General features: G+C 41.7%; 1 protein-coding gene across 3 annotated transcripts in view; it reads left to right on the plus strand.

Moving 5' to 3' along the window:
- dock5 (dedicator of cytokinesis 5) overlaps nt 1-17,780 on the plus strand; it is a 144,510-nt gene that overhangs the window by 39,343 nt on the left and 87,387 nt on the right. For 2 of the 3 annotated variants that reach the window (XM_041233352.1, XM_041233350.1), the window contains exons 3-11: nt 994-1,034; nt 1,810-1,865; nt 3,906-4,002; nt 5,012-5,160; nt 5,846-5,981; nt 7,476-7,633; nt 8,687-8,768; nt 11,909-12,038; nt 14,489-14,561. In XM_041233352.1, the coding sequence (XP_041089286.1) occupies nt 994-1,034; nt 1,810-1,865; nt 3,906-4,002; nt 5,012-5,160; nt 5,846-5,981; nt 7,476-7,633; nt 8,687-8,768; nt 11,909-12,038; nt 14,489-14,561 (922 nt within the window). Of the gene's footprint in view, nt 1-993; nt 1,035-1,809; nt 1,866-3,905; nt 4,003-5,011; nt 5,161-5,845; nt 5,982-7,475; nt 7,634-8,686; nt 8,769-11,908; nt 12,039-14,488; nt 14,562-17,780 lie in introns of those variants that run through there. The other variant, XM_041233351.1, reaches the window with a different exon arrangement.

Here is a 17,780-nt window from a genome sequence, read left to right on the forward strand (position 1 = left end):
GTCTGGTCTTTAAGGATTTCAATGACTCGGCATCAACAGCTTGACTACTATAGGCAACACATTACAAGCCCTCACCACAGTGAAGAAGTGTCTCCTTCCCTCTGTCCTAAGTCCTGGTTTCTGTGCTGCAGTTAAAAGTATTGGTTAGGTTTAACATTAAAATTTTAAAGTCAGGTGTACCAGCTTTTCTAAATCTTATAATTTTGAAAACCATGTTTACCTCTGTGATCGAGGAATACAAAATCCAACTCCTCCTACTCCAAACACTGTCCTATTCTCCTGTAAAGCACTGCCTGTTTCACTTATAGTTTTGGACTTTCACTGCTCTTCCAAATGTTAGAAAACTTGGTAGGGGCATTTAACAAAAGTAATTGTGGTTATTGTAATATAAGCATATACATAGCCAGTGTTCTACCTTGTAACTCTTTAGTTGATAGTTGATAGTATATAAAACCATGAGCTATAATTAGACAGATAGACCACATGGGTACATGTAAAGGGTTATCCCCCTTTTAGAATTCTCCTTTATCACATTGTTTGTGATAAAATAAACCAGAATACACCACAACCAATGATGGGGCTTTTGTGTGCAGCTATAGTTTCAAAAGTGCTTTTTACCACATTACCACTGAGTAAAGCTATTTTATTTTTTTTAGTTTGGTGGTTGATTTAGTGTCATGTCAAAAATATATTTATTTTAGTTAATGTTTAAACTCTGACTAAGGATCTACAGGTGCAGTTGACTGGTGGTGCAGTCAGAAATCATTTTTAACCTGGGCACCTGGTAGTAAACTTGGCAAATGACAATTGCAGATATAACTACAGTCATAGTTTGTCATTCTTTCCTTGTGTAATTCTTTTGATTAATTAAATGTTTGTTTTGCTTCCTCACAATACATCATAAATGTGAGTTTAACTACTGTTCTGCTTGGTTAATGCAGGGTTTAGAGTGGCAGGTGTTTTTTTTAACTGTATGTTCTCGTTTGGGTACAGGGTGGTACAGAGGCTACTTGCTGAGAAACAAAGCTCGAAAGGTAGAGTTTTTTTTTAATTTTTTAAATTTTTTTTATTTGAATTTACATTTACAACCAGAAATTAAATTTACAAGAATCTTAACATGTCCCTGTCTGTCAGTCAGAATGTGACTGCTGGGGGTTCTGTCTGATGAAAGAACTCTGTGCATCTCACATGGCATGCACAATGTCAGTCTCACGTGTGCAGTTCTAAACACAAACCTGTCTCGTCGTTTCAAAAATCATATTTGGAACCATACTTAAAATTGATAACAAATCTCAGTTTGCCTGCCTCACTTATATACTTGCATTTCATCCCAAAATTGTCTTTGGGATCAAATTGTGATGACTAACCAGCTGCTTCCCTTAATGACGAACATGCTTCGCAGCCAGTAATGTGCGTCTACCCTAAAAGGACATTGTCGAGATTAAATGACCACTACAATTCCAAGAGTAACAAAGTAGAAATGCACAAGCAGGAGTAATGTTAACCTACTGGCAGTATGGTGCCATATATCATCTTAAAAAATAAAAACATGGTTGCCATTTTATGTGCTTTTATAAAAACTGCACATAGACTGTAAGTACACTACAGGTAGATGTGTGGAATTAGTTTGTTAGCTAGAATTACATTTCTGTAACCTAATAAACACTTAGGCAAGAGAACAACAAACCTGTAACAGTCAACCCATAACTGTGTAAATAAGTGTCTGTCTGTCAACGTTCATGAGTAATACATTCAAAATAAAATAAGTTAACAAAGTTGCTGCTCGAATAACTGTTCTTCTCTGCACAGGGCATTTTCCCGGCTTCATACATCCACCTGAAAGAGGCCAGAGTGGAGGGCACAGGGTAAGTGTCTGCTGCATGCATGCCGTAGGCTTGCGCTAGTGCCAGTTGACATATAATCTGAATCATGCTGCCATCGTAATGAGGTGCATGCACATAGCAGCTGTAGACTTTAACTTCAGAATTCTTGCGACTATCTCTGTATTATCTATTCAAGCTGCGGTTACTTATTGTGATGCAGTGTAAGAATGGAAAACATAAAACCAAGACTAGACAAGGCATTGAAGTACAGGTGTCCAAACAAACCCCTAATCAGGTACAGACCGGTTCTGTCAGTGAAAGTGTACAGTGTTTCATTATTAGTTTAAATTATTTATTAGTGGGGCTCCCGAGTGGCGCATCCAGTAAGTGCACGACGCATGTACCTGCGTCCTACAGATGGCTCCCTATAGTCAGACATCGCCGGGGTTGGCCAGGGTGTCCTCGGCTCACCGCGCACCAGTGACCTCTGTGGTCTGGCCGGGCGCCTGCGGGCTTGCCTGTAAGCTGCCCAGGGTTGCGTTGTCCTCCGACACTGTAGCTCTGGGCGGCTGCATGGTGAGTCTGCAGTGTGTAAAGAAGCGGGCGGCTGACGGCACACGCTTTGGAGGACAGTGTGTTCGTCTTCACCCCTCCCGAGTCAGCTCGGGTGATAACGGTGAGCTGAGCTTAAAAATAATTGGATACGACTAAATTGGGAAGAAAATAACAAAAAACTAATTGGTGACTTGTAAATTAAAAAAATTCTAATAAAAACAAATACTGTTTTACTTAAAATTGACGCCACTGCGTTTATTTTAAATTGATCAAAATGACCGCAGCACCTAAAAGAGGGCGGCCTTTATTAATAATACTACGATTTTCAAACACTGCAATATTTAATTACATGATTTCTGACATTTTAGAAGTATCGTGGTTGCTTATTTTCTGTAATACGGTAGCCTACCAGTATGTTGCAGTGTGTGTGTCTAACCTACTTTGACTACAGTACATTTATCGGTGACAGTTACCGAGAGCCTATTAGGTGGGATCTGGAAGGTCAGGGGAGTACTGTACCAGCGAATCAGAAGTGTGTATTGGTTGTTAAGGGGTGGGGCAATGCTTGTGTGGCAGTTAAATCCAAGAGTGTGAAGTGGATATTTTTCTGCACAAAAATTACCTCAGAATGTCAGCTTGATTTCTGTAAAAACTACAATATATCTGACTTTTTTTTTTTTCTCACTGTAACTTGCTTGTTTGTAATTTCTCTGCAAGAGAAAACAAAACTAAATCTTATGGATAATAAGCATATTGTTTTTATTTGAATGGGATTGAGTACGGGAATTACAATTGAACTAAAAACAAAACAAAAAAACCACCTATAAGAACTTCTGAAGGACTGCTGTTCTGTACGTAGTTTATCTTGCATTTTCTTTCAGAACTGTACTGCCATCAGATAAAATAGTTGTTTACTTTGTGTGTTTTTTTTTTTAGTAGGGGGAGAAAAAAAATCCCTTCATGTTTCTTTATTGATAGCGCCGTTTAATCGAGGGCGGCCTCTATTATAAAGCTGATTTATGACTGTAGAGTCAATACGAGGGTGTCTTTAATACGAGGGCATCTTTAATTTGAGGGCGTAGTAGTACGATAGTTATTCCAAAATTCAAAATGATGGTGATTCAATCCGTGAGCCTTTATTTCCTGCGGTACTGTCTCTTGAAGTGTTGTTATGGGGGTACAAAGCCTGGTGAAAGTTGAATGTTACATCACACACACACACACACACACACACACACACATACAATGTAAAATAAATAGAATACACAATGTTACATCATACACACGCATACAATGCAAAATAAATAAAATACAATGTTAGGAAAATACAATCAATAACACTTGCCCATCAAGGTGTTCTTTTAAATGGATAAGCAGATTTCAAGTCCTCTGAAAGCATGGTCCAATAGGATAGGCAGAGATAGGAAAAGTAACTCAGCTTAAATTTAGGTACAACAAAATTAGTGCATTTGTAAAGATACACAAGCATTGAGGGGCCCAGCTTGCTCATCTCTCTTTCCTCTCCAGACAGCAGGAGACGGTTATCCCCTCTGACATGCCCCTGGTTCAGGAGCTCACTGCCACCCTGCGGGAGTGGGCACAGATCTGGCACAAACTCTTTGTGGTGAGTGGCAGGGGACTGGGGCAGAGTCTGCACACTCTCTCTTGGGTATGTTTTTGCATGCTGGGCTGGGGCAGAGCCTGCACACTCTCTCTTGGGTATGCTCGTGCATGCTGGGCTGGGGCAGAGCCTGCACACTGTCTCTTGGGTATGCTCGTGCATGCTGGGCTGGGGCAGAGCCTGCACACTCTCTCTTGGGTATGCTCGTGCATGCTGGGCTGGGGCAGAGCCTGCACACTCTCTCTTGGGTATGCTCGTGCATGCTGGGCTGGGGCAGAGCCTGCACACTCTCTCTTGGGTATGCTCGTGCATGCTGGGCTGGGGCAGAGCCTGCACACTCTCTCTTGGGTATGCTCCTGCATGCTGGGCTGGGGCAGAGCCTGCACACTCTCTCTTGGGTATGCTCGTGCATGCTGGGCTGGGGCAGAGCCTGCACACTCTCTCTTGGGTATGCTCCTGCATGCTGGGCTGGGGCAGAGCCTGCACACTCTCTCTTGGGTATGCTCCTGCATGCTGGGCTGGTAAGACTGGGTATGAAGCAGGAGCTTTTACCTTTCAGAGCTTATTACCTTCACTCACACAGCGAAATTACTTACTGCTGGTATAATTGATATGTCCGTGCATGCAATTGAGTCAACATTGGTAACAGTGGGCGTTGTTTTTCGCAAAATGTTGAGAGTATGTTCCTGTGTGTTTGTTAGTCAGTCTGTCCATGAGTCACAAAAATTGTGCCGGGGCAGATATTCTTTAATATTCTTTTTCACAAATGTTTGAGTGTATTAGATGGGGGGACAACATCCATCTTGCAAAAAATCTTCAAATAAATCCTGAGGGCTCAGAGAACAAAACTAATTTTAAAGTTAACTGTCAGCTGTTTTTCACTGAAGTTCACAAGATAATCCTGCAGCAATTTAGGAATGTCACCTTAGTCGCCACTGGCTGGTGGAAGGTGGTATAACAAGTGTTTTTAGGTGCTGTACGTTTCTTTTGACACGTTTGTTTGGTGTGACAGAACAACAAGACCACGCTGTTCCGCCACATCCAGCAGATGGCGTACAGCCTGATTGAGTACCGCTCGCAGATAGTGTCGGGGACGCTGCCCAAGGACGACCTTGTAGAGCTCAAGAAAAAGGTCACGGCAAAGATCGACTACGGCAACCGGTGAGTTTAAACAGAGCAAACTGGGACTGCAAGTAGACAAAAGCACACAAGAACTTTAGAGAGTATACTGATCAGTGCTCTTTGATTCAGTGATTCAGCATCAACAAAATGTCTAGGTGACCCATTCCACACCTGCACCAAAAAAGTGTCTTCTACCCCTGCCCTAAGTCTGTCTCTACTTTATTTCTAATTGTGTTTTCTAGTCCAGGTTTCTGTGCTGTAAGTATTGACTGGATTATCTTTGTCAGCTCTAGATTTTAAAAACTTTAATCAAGTTCCCCCTTATCCTTCTTTGTTCAAGGCTAAATCTGTTCCCTCATAACCATAACTCCTTCCTTTCAGCCCAGTTCTGTGTGTGGTCTAAATTCTTTCCTGAGTGTCTGAAAATGTGACAGCCTCTCCCCCAGCTTTGTGTCTTCTGTAAAGTTTACAGCCTTGTTAATTATCCTCCAATCTTGATCATTCATTTAGAAGGGGGCAGCTCAGTTCCCATGTCCCTTCATGGTCCCAGAAGATAGTATTGCTTGGTTTAAGTCTAAAATGTTTTTTTTTTATTTCAGGATGTTTGCCTTAATTTCAAATACAACATTATAGATAACTAAACAAAATGCTGCAGCTTCCCCACATGTCCTCCAGTGATCTTGCTTTAGTAAGACCAGCTGGTCATTTTTGTCACTTTTGCTAGGATCCTGGGTCTGGACCTGGTGGTGCGGGATGACAGCGGGAACGCTCTGGACCCAGAGAGCAGCAGCACAATCAGCCTGTTCCGTGCTCACGAGACCGCGTCCCGCGCCATTGACGAGCACATCCAGGAGGAGAAGGTGGGCCAAGCTGCAACTAGCCGAGATGCAAAATGAGTTGTAATTGAGAACCGGAGAGAGCCAAACACATGAGAGAAGGCAAACCCTGGGAGTGCTTTAGAGACCGTGCATTGTAGTACTTGGATTTAGAATATTAAAGAACAGCTTGGGGTACAAGTTCTACTTGTTTAGACACACATTAAAGTAATTACTGGTATAATTTGATCCCAGGTAAAATAGTGTTACTAAGATGGATACTGAGTCTGTGGAACAGCTGTGAGTTATACTGCCCTCTTGTGGATATTATTGAATGATCTGAAGGGTCTTTGTTTTTATACAGTATGAATATAAACATTGAGTTGAAACATACAAATAGCTGAAGTCAAATAGATAACTATCTTGGTTAATGCCTTCACCAGTGTCTGTGAAATATATTTTTTACACCACGTGAGCAGGCGTTCCAAAGCTTATTTATTTTCGTATTTCAATGGCCAGTGTGTAGCAGTGTGATGTCACAATAACGGCTTCACCAAGTTTAGAATTGAGAGCTCCCCACAGTAATGGCAATGTTTCATTCATAAAACTAAAATATCATCTATCATAATGAGTAAATTGTTAATTACATGTGGGATAAACAGAAAACACTGTGGTTCTTTGTGGGTAACTGAAAAATAATCAGTTTATCAGTTTATGAGCAATGACATAAAGCACTCCTGGCACTGTGTTTGTCTTCCCTCTGTGTACAGCATAATGAAGGCATTAGACACAATGTTTGCCTACTTGCCTTAGCTTTCACTTTTAATTAGCTTCTCTTTTTTAAAATAAAAACTACACCTCTAAACTAGAAATGAACAAACAAACCAATAACCAAAGTGATCGTAGCTAACATAATAATTCCATACATTTTCCATGCCATGCACGTCACGCACTGTACATGTCCATGCCATGCACGTCACGCACTGTACATGTCCATGCCATGCATGTCACGCACTGTACATGCCCATGCTATGCACATCACACACTATAAAGGTTAACGGTCTGTAGTTCTGAAAGAAACCTATGCATTAGCAAACATGTCTTTTCATTTTAAAGCATGATATCTGGTTCTACACCAGATTAACGCGATCTCTGTTAGCAGTCTTGCATTTTCTTGCCTATTTCACCTGGAGACTGGAACTGTCCCCACCCCTTCAGGGCCTACTTTCCTAGACTTAGCCGTTGACTGATATACTTTCTTCGAGTGACTGCTGAGGTGAAATGACCCAGGAAGTGTAACAGATTTTCTGACTGAAAGACATGGAAACTGATCACTTTATTTAAGCTGATGTAGTACAGGTGCCATGTTTTAAAATAAAAACGCGTATTTGCTCTAACATGTGCGTCTTTTAAAGCTGCACATTTGAGACCTATATAGTGAACGGAAGTACTCAACAAATAAGATTCATGAAATGGATTTGTTTAAAGAGTGAAGTAAGCACACTTACATCTCATTCCCCCTGGTGTTGCCTCCTCTAGTCTCGGAGCCAGAACCTGGAGATGCGGCGGCAGTCTCTGTTCAGCTCTGTCCACACCTACAGCCTCTTCATGAACCTCAAGAACTTTGTGTGCAACATCGGAGAGGACGCTGAGCTGCTCATGTCACTGTACGACCCCGACCAGTCCAACTTCATCAGGTCAGAACCAGCGTCTCTTCAGTATCAGCTCATTGTACAGCTGAGCCCTGCCTCTGATGCCATCTGCACCATGGGACGTTCCTTCTGGGAGGCGTTTTCTCCATTTGTACTTCATTAAACCACATCTGATGGAGAAAAGAGTTCCAGGGCAGTAATCGTGTATATGCACAAGAGGGGCTGTGCAGCTTGCATTGCCATTTCAGATTCTGACATCAAGCATTGAGATGAGGTTAAAAGCTCTGGATCCAAGCTCTATCAGAGTCTGGCTTTTTTGTATTGCGGTTAAGACACGTGCTTGCAGTGTTCCTGTTTGTCACATGATGAGAATGTGACAGAAGTTTGCAAAAAAGACAATTTTGATCTTATGGTTCCCCATGTGGGAGGTGACCTAGATTAATATGTTGGATCTTTCAAGATCATTGGCAAACAAGCGGTTGTGCAAACCGTGAGCTGGAGTGACCCTGATGAAACCAACCTGTCAAACTGGTGCCAATATCAAGCAGGGACTGCCGACTGCTGGCGCCATCTGCTGTCGACTATCCAATCTGCAACTGCACATTACACAAGTATTATATTTTTAGATAGGAGATTCCTCACTGCCATCTCTATCAATCACTTGATACAAGCATGCAATATTACAAAAAACATGGCAAAATAGGGTTACCCTACAGGTTAACCATGGTAAACTTTTATAAGGGTAAACGTTGGCTTACAAGTACTTTTAAAATAATGTTGGGTAATACCCCAGAGGAGCCTTCTAAAATAACCGTACCAGTTGATAGAACACATTCTTTGAGGTCTGTGAATGCTGTACAGTTTAATAGTTCTATATTGAAAAGCAAAATGGAAGGAAAGCAATGCTCAATTTGATGATCAGTGTTGTTTTGTAACTGTTTTTAAATGAATCAGTGTATAGCTTGTATTGTTGTAATGATTTGACACCCCTGTCAATGAGATTTTAAAACATAAATCAATAAGAATAGCTGGATAATATAGGGATGCAATATCCTGCTGAAGATCTGAGTTTTCCTAATACTGATGTATCTGTTTCAGTGAAAATTACCTGGTACGCTGGGGAAGTACAGGGATGCCAAAGGAAATTGAGAAACTCAACAACCTGCAAGCACTGTTTACGGTAAGAGTGGCTGCAGTAACTGGGTATATAGAGAATAGGATACCTAGAGGGGAGGCAGTTTCAGAGTAAGCACCCGAGCCCATGCACTGACCTCCTGTCTCATGGGATGTGTTTGCAAAGACAGTATAAAAAAAAATGGTCAAGTTGATACCAGGGCTGCAGAATGTTCGCGCACAATGTGCGGCGAAGGAGCTGAAGATTATTACAACCCTCATCCGGCACAAACCTTTCGATTGTCGCTGGCATCTGAAGGAGACAGTACCTCCCCCCCCACCTGTTGTCTGAGTCTGACCTTAGGGCCATATTTGCTACAGTATTAGCAGCAAATATGGGAGGGCAAAAACAAACACAATATATATAGTTATATATATATATATATATATATATATATATATATATATATATATATATATATATATATATATATATATATATACATATTGACCTCATATCTAGGATATAGGATCTATTGTTTCACCCTGGATAATCTGTCTATATCTAGGACAGGATAAGGGCTCTGTAGGACCAGGGTTGGAGATCCCTGATCTTGGGTGTTTCATGTGTTACTTCTGAATGTACACAGATATACCATATCATGCAGTTACTGACAGTTCTGTTTATCACAGGCCAAAGCTGTGCTATATTAACATTAGCAGCCTTGTTACCTTATGAAGAGGAGGATGGCGTCTGCTCACACTGCACAAAACATCAAAGCTGTCAATCACTCGGTCCAAATTAATGGGAATATCCCACTGTATGTCTAGCATGGCTAATCCAGGCCAGTATAACCCTAACCCTAAGCCTAAGCCTATCCCTAACCCCTGCCTGGTAGGGTTTGCAAGTAGTTTTTAAGATGACAAAGTCAGGAAAAGTCCTAATGGGTATCGAAAGAGGTTTTAAACTCAAAGTTATCCATCTTACTCTGTCTACCATTTGGGACAGAACTGCACCCAGACCAACATCCAAAGTGGAGGATTAATCTTTTGGTAAAATCTGGTGTGATGAGAGTGGGGGTCTGGGAAAGTCTCTGCTTGATAACATCTAATGCTCCGTGACATTCTCCTGACCACTTAATCAAATTTGGAGCGCTCTTTTTTTGGTGAGGTCAACTAATAGATTGACCACTGTGGCATACTCAGAGATTCATCTTTGGTAATAACCGGCCAACCCTAGTAGAGACCTTACCTGAGCCTTGGTTTTCGGTATTGCCACATCCATCAAAGCCTGGTCGAGCACTGCGGCATCTCTCATTACAAAAAGGAGGTAGGGGAGAAACGTTGCCCAGTGTTTTTGCTGTTAGCTCACAAGTCATCTCTGCATCTACCTTAAGGTCTGATTTAAATCTCTCCACCAAACCATGTGTCTGTGGATGATAACAGATGTCCTTCTGGGATGTATTTTTTATATTTTATATACTTGCTGTAAGGTATTAGACAGGAAGTTAGTTCTATGATCACTCAGTATCTGTTTATGGGTCCGTACTCTTGACATAATCTGCACTAGTTCCTTGGCTGTTGCAGATGCACCAGTGGACCTCGATGCAACTGCTTCCAGGTATCGCGTTGCATAATCTACCACTATTGATATGCGTATATGCGGAATCAGAAGGTAGGAAAGCACTGTCAACATCCTTACCTTCAATAGACTGGACCTGTTCCCAAGCGTGCACCAGTGTGGGCTTGAGGCCTACATGTCTGGTATATTGAGAGGGGCTGGAGTAGCTTCTGTCCCTGGATGGCCCAGTAACCTCACCCCCTCTTTCACACGGCGTACCAACTACATCCCAGCACACACTTGTGTGTGTTACAGTACCCAATGCGACCCTGTGTGCATATCCTACACATACATTTTTTTGGTCAATTACATTACTAATTCTAAGATTAAAAAAACAAAAAACACTTCACCTCAATTACTAAAAATATATAATGAAACAACAACAAAAACGAGAAGCATATTTTACTTTATTCCAATAAATAAATAAGGAGTGAACCTGGCTCATTGTTGAAGGAGTGAACCTGGCTGTTCATTGTTGAAGGAGTGAACCTGGCTCTTCATTATTAGAAGAGTGAACTTGGCTGTTCATTGTTGAAGGATTGAACCTGGCTCATTGTTGTTGAAGGAGTGAACCTGGCTGTTCATTGTTGAAGGAGTGAACCTGGCTCGTTGTTGACGGAGTGAACCAGGTCGTTCATTATTGAAGGAGTGAACCTGGTCGTTCATTATTGAAGGAGTGAACCTGGTCGTTCATTGTTGAAGGAGTGAACCTGGCTCATTGTTGTTGAAGGAGTGAACCTGGCTCATTGTTGTTGAAGGAGTGAACCTGGCCGTTCATTGTTGAAGGAGTGAACCTGGCCGTTCATTGTTGAAGGAGTGAACCTGGCCGTTCATTGTTGAAGGAGTGAACCTGGCCGTTCATTGTTGAAGGAGTGAACCTGGCCGTTCATTGTTGAAGGAGTGAACCTGGCCGTTCATTGTTGAAGGAGTGAACCTGGCCGTTCATTGTTGAAGGAGTGAACCTGGCCGTTCATTGTTGAAGGAGTGAACCTGGCCGTTCATTGTTGAAGGAGTGAACCTGGCCGTTCATTGTTGAAGGAGTGAACCTGGCCGTTCATTGTTGAAGGAGTGAACCTGGCTGTTCGTTGTTGAAGGAGTGAACCTGGCTGTTCATTTTGAAGGAGTGAACCTGGCTCATCGTTGTTGAAGGTTTCTCTAATTTGGGCCAGTGTAGCCTATGTATCCTGCATTGCAGACGTTTTAAGATTGATCTGTGATGACCCACTTGCAACCGGATTTATTATTCCAGGAACTCCCCCTGGAGACAGTGGCTGCGTTAAGTAAGCAAGCGGCTTTGAACAGCTCAGTGAAAGAACCCACTTAATGACATGCTCAGTTCCGCTCCTCTTGAGCAGCTGAGAGCGACAGAGCCAATTCCATCGTCCCAGTGAGAGGAGAAATTCTCGCTTCGAGATGCTTAGTTACTTAACGCCCCTCTCTGTCGATGGTCACGTTGGCCAATGCAGTCATTATGACGTCCCTGAGATCCTCTCCCTGTGTAAAGGGTTGAAAGGCTGCGCTGGTAGTGGTTTCTGTTACTGTGTTTTGTTATCTCCTGACTCTCCCGTCTCTTCCCCTCTTGCCAGGACTTGAGTAGCAGTGACCTGATTCACCCCCGAGTGTTCCTGGTGTGTCAGATCATCCGCGTGGGGTGCATGGAGCTCAAAGAGGGCAAGAAGCACACGGCTGGCCTGAGGAGACCCTTTGGGGTGGCAGGTGAGGTCCCAGCTTCATGAGGAGGCCACACATTATCACATGTTTATAGGTTGTAACAATACCTGTGATGTATTGGACCTGGGATTTTTTCTCTAATCTCAGATAACTTGAAATAGCATTTAGTACTTCAGTAAATACATCATTTTCATATTTTGGTGTTTATAACTAACGTGATTCAATAAATTGTGGGATATCAAGTTTTTCCAGGACACCCTTAAAATGAGGCTTAAGTCTCAAAGTTTTTCTGCATTGGAATGAAAATATTTACAGCCACCCAGCTCTCTTCTGGGCTAGATTCCCACACAAAGGAAGACTAAATATTCCAGAAGTTACTTTTCTTGTAACAAGAGACACAATTAATCATACAGCATCGTGTCGTGTTGCATGTTGGCCCTTTGTTCTGATTCATCCAATTTTCTGAATTCTGTATCCCTCTCCACCAGATGGGTAGAGGTTGTGAAATGATATCTCTGTTGTTTTAAAATAAATAGATAATTGCAGGTAACAAAATAATTCCATGAATCTGAGGTATTTTGCACTTCCATTAGCCACATATGTCTCAAATGTGCAGCTTTGAAAAAAGCATGGTATAGCACACATATTTACATATTAAAACATGATATCTGGGACAACTTTAGGTTAACAGAAATCAACTTCTCTGCCTTATTCTGGGGTTATCTGTTAGCACATCCTGGGCCATTTCACCTCAGCAGTGTCTTCTGGTTGAAAGCATGTCAGTCAGTAGGGGAAGCAACTGGTTGTATGTTAGGAAAGAAGCCAGTGACGGGGTGAGGACAGTTTCACTGTCCAGGTGAAATGACCCAGAAAGGGCAAGACAGACTAAATGCATGACTTTAAACAGAAATGTATTTAACGTACTGTAGTTGTAGTACCAGATATCAAGAGTCTTAACCACTGTGTCAGCCATGTAAACTGCATATGTTGCTGGCAAGAAAAAACAAGGTGCATTTAGGAGCCCAATATAAACAGCTCAGGAGGTTAGTTTAGCAGCAGTGTTTTGTTTTCTTTCTTTCGAATAAGGTCCCTCACATTTTGAAAATTGTATGATCTTGAAAGAGTCTGCAGAGATTGTTGGAAAGATTAGCAGTGTCGTTGTGAGCACCTTCTAGTCAGCACTGGAACATGTGTAGCTTTGTGCTGGAGCTAATGAGAAACGACAAGCAAGGAAAGCTCATTTAAATGGATAACAAGTTCCTGGGGTTCTGCTCTGCTGAAGCCTGATATCTGGCTGTTTTTTATTACATTTTGGACAATAACCTGAAGTGGAAAATGGAAAAACATTCCTGGTTAATTTACTGTGACCTGATTTTGGCTTACAAAGGATGTAGAAGCCAGACTGTCCCCTCCAAGAAATATGTTCTTCCCCAGAGGGGTGTATGTGCATGCCGGTTTAATATTGATATCTTGTGGAAATGGGTTTTTTTTGTTGTTTATTTTTTGATAAGGTGTTTTTTTAATCTTAGTTTTGTTCAGTTGTTTTAAATAAATGTATTATAAGTAGGGTTATAAGTTAATAAATATTATGTCGCCTAAAACCTCACATCATTACAGACCACAAAACCACTAACACAGTTTAGCAATCCAGCTTTTTGTAGAATAAATGTTGGGCCGTGTATTCGCCAGTCTTTAATTAACTACATTTTTTAAAGAGGTAAAGCCTGTTAATGTTACAAAATTAGAACCAGACAGCTAAGTAATATAATCCAATTTCTCTAAACACAGGTTTTATGTACATGCATTTGTAGCATTAAGATGAATTTTTTCATTAAAAAAAAAAAAAAAAAAAAAAAAAAAAAATAGGAGTTAATCCAAACGTTTCCAAATGTTCTGTCTGGGGTTTAACATTGTAAAATGCTGGGGAACCACTTCAGTGTCTCGACCAGACCACGTTTTAAGTGTTCATATCTTTTCAAACTCTGTATTCTCCCCTCAATATCCTAGTATTCTCTATTGTTGTTTCTGCTTCAAACATTATTATAATATTGAATGTGTGCCTGTTCTCTGCAGTGATGATATCACAGATATTGAATGTGTGCCTGTTCTCTGCAGTGATGGATATCACAGATATTGAATGTGTGCCTGTTCTCTGCAGTGATGATATCACAGATATTGAATGTGTGCCTGTTCTCTGCAGTGATGATATCACAGATATTGAATGTGTGCCTGTTCTCTGCAGTGATGATATCACAGATATTGAATGTGTGCCTGTTCTCTGCAGTGATGATATCACAGATATTGAATGTGTGCCTGTTCTCTGCAGTGATGATATCACAGATATTGAATGTGTGCCTGTTCTCTGCAGTGATGATATCACAGATATTGAATGTGTGCCTGTTCTCTGCAGTGATGGATATCACAGATATTGAATGTGTGCCTGTTCTCTGCAGTGATGATATCACAGATATTGAATATGTGCCTGTTCTCTGCAGTGATGGATATCACAGATATTGCCCACGGGAAGGTTGACGATGAGGAGAAGCAGCACTTCATCCCATTCCAGCAGTGAGTGTCTGTGCTTGTATTTACTCATGTAATTGTTATGAGATTATGACAATGCAGTTACTACTTAAAAGGCTGTAAAATGGTTCCACCTGCTATCCCCCTTCAGGTGATGCATATACGGGGATAAAACAGGGATAAAAAGTTCCTGTCCGTCCATGCATACACGTCAAAGGATAAGTGTCTATTATGGGAAATTTTCCTACAAGTGACAGACAAAAATGAACTACTATAGTTCCCTATCAAATATGAAATGTAACCATTACTGAATGGGAGTTTACCTGTAAAGATCCCGAACCTGATTAGTGTACCAAAGCTGCGTGCAAGAGCCCGTGACGCAGTCATGCTCGTCCCCGAGAGCGTAAGAGGACTGCACTCACAGGTATTAGTCGTCATTTTCCTTTCAAGATCCTGATGGGAGAGCAGATAACAGATAAGGTAACTGGAGTCTGGGGCTCGACCAAACCACAGTCAGAGCCATATTGTCCAAATGGAGAAAGTTTGGGACAGTAGTGAATCTTCCTAGGAGTAGCCGTCCTGCCAAAATCTCTCCCAAGAGCAAGGCGTAAAATCGTCCAGGAAGTCACAAAGAACCCTAGAACAACATCCAGGGATCTGCAGGCCTCTCTTAACTCGGCTAAGGTAAGTGTTCATGACTCCACCATCAGAAAGACACTGGGCAAAAATGGGTTTCATGGCAGAGTAGCAAGGTGGAAACCACTGCTCACCTAAGAAGAACATGAATGCTTGTCTCAAGTTTGCCAAAAAGCACATGGATGATCGTCGAGAGTTCTGGAACAATGTTCTATGGACAGATGAGTCAAAAGTGGAACTTTTTGGCCAACATGGGCCTCGTTATGTCTGGCGAAAAGCAAACACTGCATTCCACAGTAAGAACCTCATACCAACAGTCAAGCATGGTGGTAGGGTCATGATTTGGGGATGCTTTGCTGCATCAGGACCTGGATGACTTGCCATCATTGAAGGAACCATGAATTCTGCTCTGTAACAGAGAATTCTACAGGAGAATGTCAGGCCATTTGTCTGTGGGCTGAAGCTGAAGCATAGCTGGTTCATGCAGGAAGACAATGATCCGAAACACAAGCAAGTCTACATCAGAATGGTTGAAGAACAACAAATTTAAAGTTTTGGAATGGCCTAGTCAAAGTCTAGACCGAAACCCCACTGAGATGTTGTGGTAGGACCTGAAACAAACAGTTTATGCTTGAAAACTCACAAATGTCACCGAGTTGAATTCCTTCATGGCGCTGTGAGAGACTGATCAATAACTACAGGAAGCGTTTGGTTGCAGTTATTGCTGCTAAAGGTGGCGTAACCAGTTATTGAGGGTGGGTGTGGGGGGGGGGGGGGGGGGGTGGGGGGGGGGGGGTGGGGGGGGGGGGGGGGGGATTACTTTTTCACACATGGGGGCATTGGGTGTTGCATAACTTTCTTTAATAAATAAATTAAACAAATATCAAAATGTTGTGTTATTTTTTCACTCAGGGTCCCTTTTATCTAATATTAGATTTTGTTTGAAGATCTGATAACATTCAGTGTCAAAAATATGCAAAAATGCAGAAAATCAGACAGGGGGCAAATACTTTTTCACGGTACTGTAAGTTGGCTGACTTTGGGCTCTCCTACAGGCTGATAATTCCAGCTAGAGTTTAAAATAAAAATACAAAAACATTTTGTTTCTGGAAACGATGTTATTATTTTCTATAACTGTAGTTGTTTTATTACTGTTTTTGTGAGATGATATTTTCTCTTGTGTGTTTTTCTGTCTTCCACCAGAAAACAAGCACAACTGCTGGGCTCAGCAGCTCTGCACTGACTAATTAAAAATAAAACTTTGTGTACAGGTTTATTATTATTTGAATTATAATATTGTGATAGCTGTTTACTGTGAGAGTTTCTCTTGTGTGTGTATTTGATTTAAAATAAATAAATAAAAAATAACACGGTTACAGTGCTGTGCTTATGAAGGCTGTTTAGGTTAACAGCAGGCTTCCCTCAGTTTGCATACCCCTGTTTGTGGTAGCGCAGGGCGAGGTTATCGCACAAGTAATCTACCGGCCCGGTGCAAGTCACCGCAAGCGTACAATACTGAGGCAGAGAGTACTGTGCTGTACTTCCTGGAGGGACAATTTTTGAAAGGATCTCGGTGCCTTTGGCCGTCTCTGAAGGATATTGTTCCTCGCTGGAGGCCACTCATGAAGCCTCCATTTCAGCCCTTACTTTCAGCTGAGCTGAAATTTTTGTCACTTAAAGCAGCTTTCTTGCTTGCAATCACCTCCACTAGCAAGTGAGTCAAATGCAAGCATTTTCAATTGCAAAATCCTGCAGAATTTTTTCAGAAGCCAGTACAAAGGTTATGCTTCGTACCAATTCTGCTTTTTTGTCTAAATCTCGGCATTCCACATCAACCAGTCTGTGGGATTGGAAGCTTTCTATCCACCTCCTTTCCAGTCTGACAGGGAGCGACAGCTCCATAATTGACAGCTAGTGTCAACGGGACACGCGGGCATGTAACAAAGTGCCCGCCCCTGTGTATATTATCTGTTATATGTTGCGTGTGGTGTGTTAAATGTTGGTGTATAGTCATTGGTACACGGGATATAAACGGGTCTGTGTAACACGAGTGTTTAAAATGTATATTTGTATTTAGGCACGAGGATTGCACAGCACTTCACGTGCAAGTACAAAGTAATAATATGTGAGCACGGGGAATTGCACTTTATTAATTCACGTGCTGGGATTCAAGTGAATAATTAATTGGTAATTGAATCCCAGCACAATAGTATATATAGATGCACGTTGTCACATACTGGGGTTGGGTGTTCGGTGAGTGGAGAACGGGATTGGAGACGGAGGAAATTAGTAGTAGTAGTCTGTTTTCGTTTGTCTATTTATTTTGGCGTAGAGTGCCGTGTCCTGTGTTTTTCGTGTTTGTTTAAACTTTTTATTTTGTATTAAACCGGCGCCAACAGGCGTCTTCATCATTTCATTTCATCCGTCCTGTGTTTTGTGCATTTCATTACCTTCCTGGTTCTGACGCCGCCCACTTCGGCCGTCTCTGTGACACGTGGTGTCCTGCGTGGGATAACAGCGCCTCCAAGCGTCAGACCAGGAGAGGTGTTTTGTCAAAAAAAAAAAAAAATTTAACAAAAAAAAACAAACAAAAAAAAAAAAAAAAACCACAGCAACAACAAAAAAAAA

This window comes from Polyodon spathula, chromosome 31 (assembly GCF_017654505.1).
Source record: "Polyodon spathula isolate WHYD16114869_AA chromosome 31, ASM1765450v1, whole genome shotgun sequence".
Classification (NCBI taxonomy): domain Eukaryota; kingdom Metazoa; phylum Chordata; class Actinopteri; order Acipenseriformes; family Polyodontidae; genus Polyodon; species Polyodon spathula.